General features: G+C 42.4%; 1 protein-coding gene across 1 annotated transcript in view; it reads right to left on the bottom strand.

Moving 5' to 3' along the window:
* PXDC1 (PX domain containing 1) overlaps window positions 1-12,485 on the bottom strand; it is a 34,361-nt gene that overhangs the window by 10,924 nt on the left and 10,952 nt on the right. Inside the window, exons 2-3 of the mRNA XM_037843000.1 lie at window positions 7,091-7,182; window positions 4,917-5,034 (exon numbers count right to left, since the gene is read on the bottom strand). Coding sequence (XP_037698928.1) covers window positions 4,917-5,034; window positions 7,091-7,182 — 210 coding nt within the window. The remainder of the gene's footprint in view (window positions 1-4,916; window positions 5,035-7,090; window positions 7,183-12,485) is intronic.

Here is a 12,485-nt window from a genome sequence, read left to right as displayed (position 1 = left end):
AGCTCCACGCCGTCCCCCGTGGTGTGGCCCGAGTCAGCAGCATAAGAAGTCTCTGAGAAATCCAAGGAGGGAAGGAGGGCAGGCTTGGGGTGAGTTGCAGCAGTCCAAGGGAGTTTTTGTAAATTAATGACAATGGTCTATGGGTGATAGCCTTGGACTTGCATCTCAGGGTAAGAAAGGTTAAGGTTTGCAGGTGGTGAGAACATCTTTGAACATATGAAATCAGAGTTTAGGATGACTGACCTCAGTATTCAGGACATATTTTGGGGCAAGGGGAAGGCTGACAGAGAAAGACAGGTGGATATTCCTGGTGGTTGCCAGTGGTCCCAGATCCTGGAGTTCCAACCCTGGGGCTCCATGAATCCACAAATGCACCAAATATGGGATAAGGACTGAATAATGTGACTTGCCCGTAAGTGGAATATTTTTTCTTCTTGAGTCAGTTTAGGTATTTTGTGTGTTTCATCTAGGTTATCTGCTTTCTTGGTGTAAAGTTGTTCATAAGATCCTCTTTAAATCCTTTTTATTTCTGTGAGGTCAGTAGTAATGTCCCCACTGTCATTTCTGATTGTAGTTATTTGTGTCCTTTCTTTTCTTCTTTGTCAGTCTAGCTAAAGATTTGTCAATTTTATTGATCTTTTCAAAGAACCAACTTTTGGTTTTGTCAGTTGTTTCTCTATATGCGATCTCATTTATCTCGGCTCTAATCTTTATTATTTCCTTCCTTCTATTAACATTAGGTTTAGCTTGCTCTTCTTCTAGCTCTTCAAGATGTGAAGTTAGGTTATTGTTTTGAGATCTCTTTTCTCTTTTAATGTAGGCGTTTATAAACGTCCCTCTGAGCACTGCCTTTGCTGTACCTCATAAGTTTTGGTTTGCTGGGTTTAATTTTCATTTGTCTCTAAGACATGATTTAACACGTCGATTTCTTCTTTGGCCCATATGTGGTTGTTTACTTTCCACATATTTGAGAAATATCCAGTTTTCCTGCAGTATTGATTTCTAATTTCATCTTATTGTAGTCAGATAATATATTTTGTATTATTTCTTTTTAAATTTACTGTAACTTATTTTGTGATACAACATAGAGAACGTCCCATATGAGCACTTGAGAAGAATGTGTAGTCCGCTGTTGCTGGGTGGAAAGTTCACTATGTTTACCAGGTCTAGTCTTTTTATGGTATCGTTCAAGTCCTCTGTTTCCTTCTATCTAGATGTTCCATCCATTATGAAAAGTGGTGTACTGAAGTCTCCAATTATTATATCTGTTTCTCCCTTCAGTTTTGTCATGTATTTTGGGGCTGTGTGATTAGGTGCATATACATTTATAAATGTTATATCTTCTTGGTGAATTGATTCTTTTTAAATATATAGTGTCCTTCTTTGTCTCTTGTAACAGCTTTTGTCTTAAAATCTATTTTGTATGATAACCATATAGCAACCCCAGCTATTTCCGTGGAATATTTTTTCCCATTCTTTCACTTTCACCCTGTTTGTATCTTTGGGTCTAAGTTGAGTCTCTTAAACACCTTATGGTTGAATCATGCTTTTTTTAATCCATTCTGCCAATCTCTGCTTTCTGACTGGACAGTTTAATCCATTTATATTCCTGATAAGACAGGACTTAATTTCAAACATTTTGCTATTTGTGCTTTGTATGTCTTACATCTTCTTTGTCCCTCATTTCCTCTAATGCTGCCTTCTTTTGTGTATAGCTGGTATGTTATAGTGAAATAGTCTGATACCCTTCTCATTTCCTTTACTGTGTAATTTTTATACATTTTCTTTGTGGTTACTATGGAGCTTAAAGTTCATATCTTAAATCTATAATCATCTAGTTTGAATAGATACCAAGTTAGCTTTAATAGCATTCCCAATCTTTGTTCCTGTACCCCTTCTGCATCCTCCCCTTTGTTTTCTCATTCACAAATTACATCTTTATACACTGTGTGCCAAATAACATAGAAATATGATTATTTTTTCATGCACAGATCACGTAAGGAATAAAAAGCAGTTATATACCATGTTTATATACCGTGATAACTTTATTGTGGAACTTTCTTTCTTCGTAAGCCTTCAAGTTACTGTCTTGTGTCCTTCTGTTCATCCTGAAGGACTCTCTTTAGTATTTCTTGTAGGGCAGGTCTAGTAAAAATGAACTCCCTCAGCTTTTATTTATCTGGGAATATCTCACTTTTCCCCTCATTTTTTAAGGACAGTTTTGCTGGAATTCTTGATAGACAACTTTTTTCTTTCAATACTTTCAATGTCATCCCACCGCCTTCCCACTTTCATGGTTTCTGATGAGAAATCCACACCTACTCTTATTGAGGATCCTTGTACGTGACAAGCCACTTCTCTCTTGCTGCTTTTAGGATCCTCTCTTTGTCTGTGGCCTTAGTCAGTTTGACTATAATGCGTCTCGGTGTGGATCTCTTTACGTCCATCCTGTTTGGAGTTCACTGAGTTTCTTGGATGTGTGTATTCATGTCTTTTGTCAGATTTAGGAAGGTGTCAGTCATTATTCCTTCAAATATTCTTTGTGCCCCTTTCTCTTCTCCTTCTGGGACTCCCAAAATGCATAGGTTGGTATGCTTCATGGTGTCCCACAGGCCCCTTAGGCTCTGCTCACTTTTTTCATTTATTTTTCTTTCTGCTCCTCAGACTGAATAATTTCACTTATCCTACCTTCAAGTTCACTGATACTTTCTTCCACCTATTCTGCCTAGTTCTGCTGCTGAATTCCTCTAGAAAAGTTTCTATTTGAGTTATTGTGTTTTTCATCTCCAAAGAATTTGTTTGGTTCCTTTTAAAATTTTCTAATTCCTCCTTTGGTTCATGCATCATTTCTCATGTTTTACTTTAGCTCACTAACCTTATTTAGGGGAGCTGACTTAATGTCTTTGATTAGTAGTTCCAATGTCTGTGCTTCCTCAGGAATAGTTTCTGTCACTTTATATTGTTCCTTTGAATGGGCCATCTCCTCCTGTTTCTTTGTATGTCCTGTGATTTTTTTGTTGAAGTCTGGACATTTTATTTGCTGTGCTAACTCTGGAAGTCAGATTTTCCCCCTTCTACACCTGCTGGTTTTTAAATTTTTGTTTCATTTGGGTTTGATTGTTGAAGGCGATGGTATAGATTGGATCTGTGCTCTCCAATGCTTAGTCCAGATTATACTGAACCTACATATTAGTTCACCATGAACAATTAAATTTTTCTCAGTTCTTTCTGAGCATGCATCTTGCCCTGGGCATATGTGGTGACTTTAAAAAATTCCCCAGAATGAGTAAATGTTCCCGGGTGTCCTTGTTTCCATTCCAAATACAAGGAATTCTCCTCCAGCCTCTCCTCCCTAGCCCCAGGCATTAAACTTTATGTCTCAACCTCAGTTTTGCCCTAAGAGGCTGTGGTTTGCTGGGCTCCACACCACTTCTCTGAACCATTTCTCCACCCTACATGATTTCTGGGTTAGGTGACCCAAATGAATGCCTTTAGTCAGTCTTTTAGGGAGTGGTTAGGAGTGGACATACAAACATGCTAAATTTACACATTAGATGTGCTGCTAACCAGAAACATGGGACTCGCACTGGCAATGTGAAGCACTGCACTGGGAACCCAGGCTGGGGAGCTGCAGCCTGTCCTGTGGTCTCCTGCTCCGAGCTGGGAGAAGGGGAAGGGCCAGGGCAAGTGAAAGCCCCCACAGCTTTCCTACTGTGTTCAGGTTTTCCTCTTCCTGATTCAGCATTTGCTTGGCTATTGTCAACCCTTGACTGGGAAAGTTTGTTGTGGCAAATTCCACTTTTTTACCTATGTTTCTGTAGTGGGGGGCATTTACCAGGAACATCTTATGCCAATCTTGCTGACATAGGTCAAAGCCTAGCTCTTTACATCCATCCTGCTCACATACAATCAGATCTAAAAAAGCATCCTTTCCATTCCAGTTTCCTAGAACTTGCCCATGCTGTCCAGTTGCCCAGTTCACTCAAGCACACCATTAGGAATTTCATCCCTCTTGTGGCACATAGCTCAGTGAGTTCAGTCATTCCAGCAGTTTGCCTTCTTCTGTCTCCCCATGACAATGATAAACACACAAGTCTGGGCTCAGATGGCCTCTCATCTGTTGCCTATTCTACATCAACTTCCTTCTGAGTCTCCCGACCCCACCCCACCCCTTCTTCCTTCCTCTTGCATTCAGAAATGGAATAATGAACACAGAATCTCTCTTTCCTACATTAGCAAATTGTATCTCCTCTTACAGCTGCCTTCGCTCACTTTCCACCCAGCAAACTCCTGAAAGACTCTGCTTAACAGTCCCCTGTTGGGCAACAACAGACTAACTGCTCCTTGGCACAGGAAAATAGCACAGAGGCTCCCAGGACACTGCTCTTTTCCTACAAAATGCTCCTCAGCAGCCTTCACCAAAACAGTACTGAAAAAATAAAAGTCGATGTTCTAATGACACATGCAACCCAGATCTCCTGAAGGTGCCAAACAGATTCCCTTCTTTATCATCTAACCCACCGGCGAGCTGGCCAACTGAGACCCATTTACTGTTCCTGACCTCTGCCTCTTTAAGCACTAGAAGTGCAGCCCAGGGTCAGTTCTAACAACCCCTAAACAGTGGGCTTCCTTTTCTGCCCTGGCTGTCCTAAAACCAAGAGCCAAGCTCAATGCCAGATCACACTAACTGGTTTATTTTGCAGGTTAGATGTATTGATTCCTGTAGTTCACTGTAAACTGTAGATTGGTAGAACTCACACTGTTTAATAAAATCAGGTATTAGTCTCTCACTCACTATTTTCAGAGTTTGAGTGAATTTTTTCCAAGATCCCAAGGGTAGAAGGAAAGGTTTCTGGGAAGCCACACCCACCCACAGCAGGATTTCCCACCTCCTCAACACCCCCTGTAACTCTTACCTGATATTTTGACTGGACTCTGAAAGCTGGGTTGAATTTTATGTACATTATCATTTTTTAACACTTGATCCAGAGGAGATCTTTCAAAGAAGGTGAGCACAACTTCTGACCTAGAATACTAGGAAGAAATACATTAATTACCCAAAATTAGCACTTCCCACAAGTTTGCACTGTTTGCTCCTAAGAGGATGGTGCAACAAGCACCATGGCACTGACCAGTGTGACACCTTCCTGGATTTCACCAGGCCCTCGGGGGCCCTCACCATTTTTCAGGTACCCCACAGGGCTGACTGCACTGGTAACACTACAATCATGGCACCCATCTAAATGATTTAGAGTCCAAGTGAATTGGGTGGCTGAAATGCAAACCTGCAAGGACCTGACATGTAAATAAAATAATAGCTATTTTTACTGCATGCTTTATATGTGCCAGAGGTTGACACACACAGTTTCCATTCTTTACTAGAATCTGTGAGCTGTGTCTACTTTCCTCATTTCACAGATTGGGAAACAGAGGCTTAAAAGTGACATAGGTCTGCCCAACTCTCAAGTCCAGGCTCTAAATCACCACAGTACAAAGCTCACAAACTTAAAGGGGAGCTGATGAGTTTTGTACATGGATGTTCATAGCAGGGCTATCTGCAAAAGGGGGAACAATACAAGTGTCCATCGACAGATAAATAGGTAAGCAAAACATGATAGAGACATACAATGAGATACTATTTGTCCACAAAAAGGAATGACATTCTGGTGCATGCTACAACATGGAAGAACCTTAAAAAACATTACATATGCTGAGTGAGATAAGCCAGAAACAAAAGAACAAATACTGTACGATTCTACTTACATGAAATATCTGAAATAGGCAAATATATAGAGACAAAAAGTTGATTAGAGGCTACCAGAGGTTGAGGGGAGGGGGAATTATTGCTTAATGGGTGCAAAGTTAGTGTTTGGGGTGATGGAAAAGTTCAGGTAATGGATGTTGGTGAGGGTAGTACAACATTGTGAATATAATTAATGCCACCCAACTGCAAACTGAATAATGGATGTTGGTTAGGGTAGCACAACATTGTGAATATAATTAATGCCACCCAACTGCATACTGAAAATGGTTAAAATGGCAAATTTTTTCCCAGCATTTATTTATTTATTTATTTATTTATTATGTTCTTTAGTTAGAAGAATGGGTCTAAAATTATAGCCTTTCTATGATATATTTAAACATATGTATTCTAACTTGCTGCTTGCTTTATTTGGCCAATTGTGTAGCCTGGTGTGACTGCTCATGTTTTTGTCTAAAGTTTCATGTGGGATGAATATTGCCGTTAATTATTATCAAATGCCCCTTCTTTAACCCTCACATATCTCCACTACAGAATTTCTAGAAAGTTTACTGTTAAAGAAAGAAAAAAAAAAAAGAGAGAGAGACAACAAAGGCACCATAACTCTTGGGATCATTGCATTGGAGCACTGGGTACTGGAATAAAACTTATTTAAATAACATCCAGTTTGCTTTTTACTATATTTAGTTTGTGAGGGAATTCTGCTTTGGGCCAAACACCCAAAGTCTGAGCCCATAATAAGAACAACTTCTGAATAACTGAAGCCAAAGATAGTTTTGGCCTTCAAATGCCCAGATACATTTCAGAAAGAAGTATTTTGAAGAGTATTATCCAATAATTATCTCAATTATTGGCTCCCAGACTTGCATATGTGGTTGATGTAGGCAGATGATAATTTTCTACAATCATCTATGAAAATGGCAAATTTTATGTTGCATATGTTACCACAGTAAAATTTTTTAAAATAAGAAAAAAAAATGGGGGAGCTGATGGCCAAATCCACAGCAACATCACCCCCAAAGAAATATCACCCACCAATGTTGATGCTTCTCTTGTTCTAAAATCCCCTCAGACACAAAAAGCGAAACCCACAGAAGCCAGGGAGAGCCCCCATGCCCCTCTGACTCCACACCTCCTAGGGCCCCTCACTTCCACGTCTTCCCTGAGGAGGACAAAACAGTCCACAGAAGTCTTCCTGTCACCTCCCCTTCCATATCCCCCACTCCTTCCAGGGAGAAATCCAAGGGCTACGTGGAGAGATGAAGCCAGCAGGTTCATTTAGCAAACAAGGACTGCCCCCCTGCCCAGCCCAGTTCTGGATGCACTTACTTTACACGGCATGCTGATGATTGCCTTCAGAAGCTTCTCCACCTCATTCAGCCTGGTCTCTATATCGTGAGCCTCCTTTATGGCCACGAGTCCTAGAGAATTGAGACGGAGATGTCTGGAGTCATAAAAAACGAGCCCGCCAACAAATCAAACAGAACAGTCAGCCCCCCTCATGCCATCCTCCAGGACAACTGGTTTTGAAATGTTCACTCAGTCTTGTGTACGTAAAGCCCTATCCACCAACTCCTGCTCTAAACTCCCCCACAACGAATGATTTATATCTATGCTGGTGTCAGCGCCCTTGACCCAAAAGGGAGTTGCTGGGGCAGCCAAGAATGGTGCAGTGAGGGGGGTGGGAGCAGTAACATCCCTCAGAATGGGGAACCCAGGTCAGTCCCTAAACACCCTTTGGGTGTAGCCAGAGCTTAGTGGGGGGACCTTGCAGGCCTCTGGTGAGAGCGGAGATGGTGATGAGAGGGAGATGGGCCCGGATGCATCCACCCAGGGACACGCAGGAAGGGCTAGCTCTGCTGGCTGGGACAGACCAGCCCATAAGCCCCACCCTGCAAACAGACCCCATATTTAGACGAGCCACTGAGGCACCATGTTGGGAAGAAAAACAATCTGCCCTCTGCCCAGAGAAATTCCACGTGGGAGCAACTCGTGGCATTTCCAGGAATCTGAGCCTCTTCCCTAGTTTTGCTTAACAGGAATCTAGAGTGGCTGCTGACAAGAGAGGCTGGGCCTAGGTACAATCCACTACCTTAAAATATTCTAGCTCATGACATGGAGGCTGGGGGATGGGGGCTTTCCTGTCTCCCCACAAGCAGTGCATAACCCAAATCTTCCCTCTACAGTTTCCCACTACATTTTTCTTTTTAAATAAATTCAAAGTTACATAAACAGTTGCAAAAACAATACTAGCCCCATACACAGAATTCCATCATACCCTGACCCCGCCCCCCCCGTAGCTCAATCCACCAACTTAAACTTGCTGTCACATTGCTATTTTTTTCCCTCCCTCCCTCCCTATCTATCATCCATCATCTCTTGCTCTGTCTTCTAAACATATGAGAGCTAGCTGCACACATCCTTGAACATACATTGTAATTCACATATACACTTCCCATGAACAAGAACATTCTTTCATGCAATCCCATTAAGTGCAGCTAAGAAGTACAATAGATTCAACAATGATAAAAAGCTTACATTCTATATTTCCTTTTCCTTATGTCTCAACTGTGTCCCTTTGAGCCACCTGTCCTCTATCTTCCAGTCCCATCCAAGTTCATCCTTCGCATTCAATTGTCATCTAGTTAGACTGACTTTTTTTTTTTTTCCGGTTGTGGGAACATATATACAGCTTAAATCTTCCCATTCCACTCCCTCCCTAGCCTTTCGTTAGTGGGATTAATCACGTTTAGAATGTTGTAATGCTCTTTCCCACCATCCATTACTAGAAATTTCCCTTCACCTCAAACAGCAACCCTACACTCATTTCTTAACTCCCCATTGCCCCTTCCCCCATTTTTCTTAACCCAAACTCTACTTTTCATCTCTATACTTATATTCTCTGATAATTTCTTTGTGTTTACTGTGGGGCTTAAAATTAACCTCTTAAATCCATATCAATCTTGTTTTTCTTTGATAACACCTTCACTTCAATAGGACACATAAACTATGTTCCTATACTCCTCCATTCCCCCACCTTTACATAGTTGTCTAAAATTACGTATTTTACATTGAGTTCAAAACCACTGATTTGTCCTTAGAGTTTGTGTATTTTATATCATGTAGGAAGTAACTAGTGGAGTTACAGTTCAAAAATTATTGACTTCTATTTGTATTCCATTGTGGTTGGAGAATATGCTTTGAGTATATTCAATGTTTTTTTTTAAATTTCTTGAGGCTTGTTTTATGTCCCAGCTTATGGTCCCTTCTCGAGAGATCTGTGATCACTAGAGAAAAGTGAGTGTCCTGGTGATTTTTTGCTTTGTCTTCCAGGAAAAAGGATCATTCATTTCCCAGCTAACTCACTGCTACATGAGAGATAAAAATAATTCCCTAAAACTGTTCGATTGAAATTAAGAGGCACCAGAGCAGATGATCCCTAGAAACTCCTCCCAGGGGTGCCCTGGACAAGAGGGTGGGGGTGTCTCTAAGCACCCAGCCTGCAGCAGGGAGACCCTGCCCCAGCACCCGTTTGTCAAGGCAGCAGCTGAGGCTGGGACTTGTCCCCTCAATGCCCAAAGCCCATGCTGCAGGCACCCTCTCCAGACTGTGCCATGCACCCTCCCCAGACCTTGTCATGCACAAGCAACGCCACTGGGTGCTGCAGGTCAGTGTGGGTGTCTGTTCCTCATGCCCTCACCCCCAGCCACAGGCCTCACCCCTGGCCATCCAGGGAGCAAGTCCCAGAGGCAACGAGGGTGGAGGCAGGGACTCCCATGGAGAAAAGCCTCGGTGATCACTGCCCAGGCACACAACCAAGCACCACACACCCAAGGCCAAGAAAAGGGGCAAGCAGGGAGAGGTGGGGGGAAGGAAAGGAAAGATCAGAGGACCAGGTTCTCAGTACATCTCGTTCCCAAGCCCCTTGCTGAGAATTTCAAATATTTATAGACTGCAATCACATTAGATATCTATATCTATATCTGTATCTATATCTATATCTATATCTAGCTATATATAAAATGTATAAATGCTACTCTTTGCACCGAAATGATTTGATTCTCAGCTTGCCACAGGGAAGTAACAGAGGAAAAGAGGGTCAATTCAAAATTCTCTGAAAAGGTTTATTAAAGAGATGACAACTGTATCAATTGCCATCAAAATGCTCTTTGTTCTAAGACAAGCAAAACTGTCATACTTCAACTTTTAGTACAGCTAGAGTATTAGTTTTAGATAAATCAAACTTATGACAGGGTAGTTGTATTTCTACATTCTACAGGTTTAATATGTAGGAAGATTAGTCTCTCATAGTCAACATATATAGGACATTCATGCCCGTTGCATAGAACATAGAGAGGGATTTAATAATTTAAAAATTTTATAAGAGGCTTATAACTCTTGTACCTTTGCTTTAATGGTAAGTTTTTTGTTACGTCTTCAATTAATGTTCAGTCTTTGGCTGGGCATATAACCTCCAAGGGTAACGCCAGTGAGGTAAACCCATCTTACACTGCATTTATCTTCTTTTAAGATTGCCAGATAAAGCAATTAAAAATACAGGATGCCTAGTTAAATCTGAATGTGAGATAAACAAGGAATATTTTCACAGAGCTTACATCGAATTTAACTGGGTGGCTTGTATTTTCCCTGGCAACCCAATCTCCGTTGAGACCCATTTTCCAGAATGAAATACAGAAAGTCAAGAAGCACCTGGTTGGATATCCGGAAACAATGTCAGTATTTTAGCTCAGCCCATGGACTCCTCCCAATCTGATCCCAGCCCTCCTGGTCACCCTTATGAGCCTATGGCCAATACCCCCACACCCTTCCTGCCCACTACAAAACACAGTTCCCATCACCCAAACACAAACCTGCTCTGGCTCCAAAAGGACAGTCCCACTGGCATTCTGCATCTCAAAGCCCTGTGTGGGAAATTCCACCCATCCTGGAAGGGCTGGGATAAAGCCACCTGGGGAGGCCTTTCCCACACCAGACCACTTAGCCTGGCTCTGCCCCTGGGCCCCAGATAACTCCACCCCCACCTCTGCAGCACTGCCACCATGCCAAATAACTCCTTCTTGGCCTGTGCATCTCCCAAGCCAGCTGGAGAACCTGGGGAGGGAGTTGCGTTCAGCTCACCTTTCTGTTCTCAGCATCCAGCACAGCACCTGCCAAGCACAGGGTCGATCAACAAGTTTGCTGGCTGTTTGCAGATGGAATTGAGTTGAAACAGAAATCAAGTGTTTGTGACCTTCCTGGGTGTGTTTCATCTTCCCCATGGGGGCTCAGAATCCCCTGCCACGCTTCTCAACATATCCTGCTTCTCAGGATCACCCATGGGCTTGCCCAGGGCAGAACCTACCTGCCCTCTGGCTTTTCAGGCACAGGCTCACTGGAGAGGTGCCCCAGGGCCTGGAGGCAGCATTCAATCTACCAAGCCACCAGCCTTTCTGGTTTTAAGTATTTCTGGAAACATGCAGAGCCATGCTGCCTCCTTTTACACTTGCTGAAGGGAAGACAAATGGTCCTCACTGGAAACGTAAACATGCTTAAAAACCAAAGGGGGCTGAGGACATTTACGTGGAGAAAAGGGAAGATGCTACAATCCTCACTCTGCAAGAACAGGTTTTTTTAAGCTCTGGGTTATTTAACTAAGCGCTTAACCAGCTCTAGACCTGTAGGGGCACTATTATCATTTAATTCCCCATCAGAGATTCCCAGGTAATGATCATAACATGCTATCCTCCTTTCTCCAAGGGAACCCATCCACTAGGATGAAAAGGAGCTTGGACAGCCCTTTGGAGGTCCTTAAAGCCAGAGACTCCTGACACCTCCCTACAGGCAGCAGGCCTGGATGACTGGAGCTGTGGGACAACCACAAGAGCCAAGAGCATGGGTGACAGAAGTGGGATCCCACAGGGCTCCCCAATACTGGCTTCCCCAACAGGGTGGGGTCAAGGGAGAGTTGGGGCACAGCAGGGCTCACCCCTGGCTCAGGAGCTCTGCAAGCCTGGCCCTCCTAAAACTCACATTTCCCTTCTCTTCCCAGCCCCGGACATCGCCACCCTCCAATTATTTTAAAAATGTTTCCCCAACAAATGGGTGGGCGTATTTAACAGGAAGAAAAACCTTAAAAGTAAAACACAACTGGGGCCGCGGTACAGTAATAGAAAACATCTTCATTTTGAAACATCTTATTGTTTCACACGCTGGGTTTCTTTCTTCAGTCTCAATTTCACAACTGGTGGGAAACCTAAACACCTGCTGTCAATACCCAAAACAATTATAAATTCTCAAAACGGTACAGAGCTGAGGTTATGGGCAGAGTCCACATTTGGGACACTGCGGCTTTTTTTTTTTTTTCCAGGGTAGGGGACAAGAACTATGAGCCCAAAAAGTACTGCTATCCCCAAATACATTCATTATACCCATTTTGTTTATTTCTATGCCACCCGTGCTACTTAATGACCAAACAGTTTTTCTAAACATCGCTTGTTTACACTAGGTAACAATTTTAAACCTTATTTTCAGAAACATGTTTAGATACAATAATTTAGGATCATCTAAAACATTTGGGTGGGGTTTTGCATTCCAATTATTCTGATGGCATGATAATTCTGTAGGGTTCTCATCTCAATTAGTCTTACTATCTGAGATCGTAATGATAAAACTTGCAGGCAGGTAAGTGAGTAGCACGAATTTGAACAGTTGAAAAACCACAGAG

The sequence above is a fragment of the Choloepus didactylus genome, chromosome 7 (assembly GCF_015220235.1).
Source record: "Choloepus didactylus isolate mChoDid1 chromosome 7, mChoDid1.pri, whole genome shotgun sequence".
Classification (NCBI taxonomy): Eukaryota; Metazoa; Chordata; class Mammalia; order Pilosa; family Megalonychidae; genus Choloepus; species Choloepus didactylus.
This window is presented reverse-complemented; position numbering and strand designations above follow the sequence as displayed.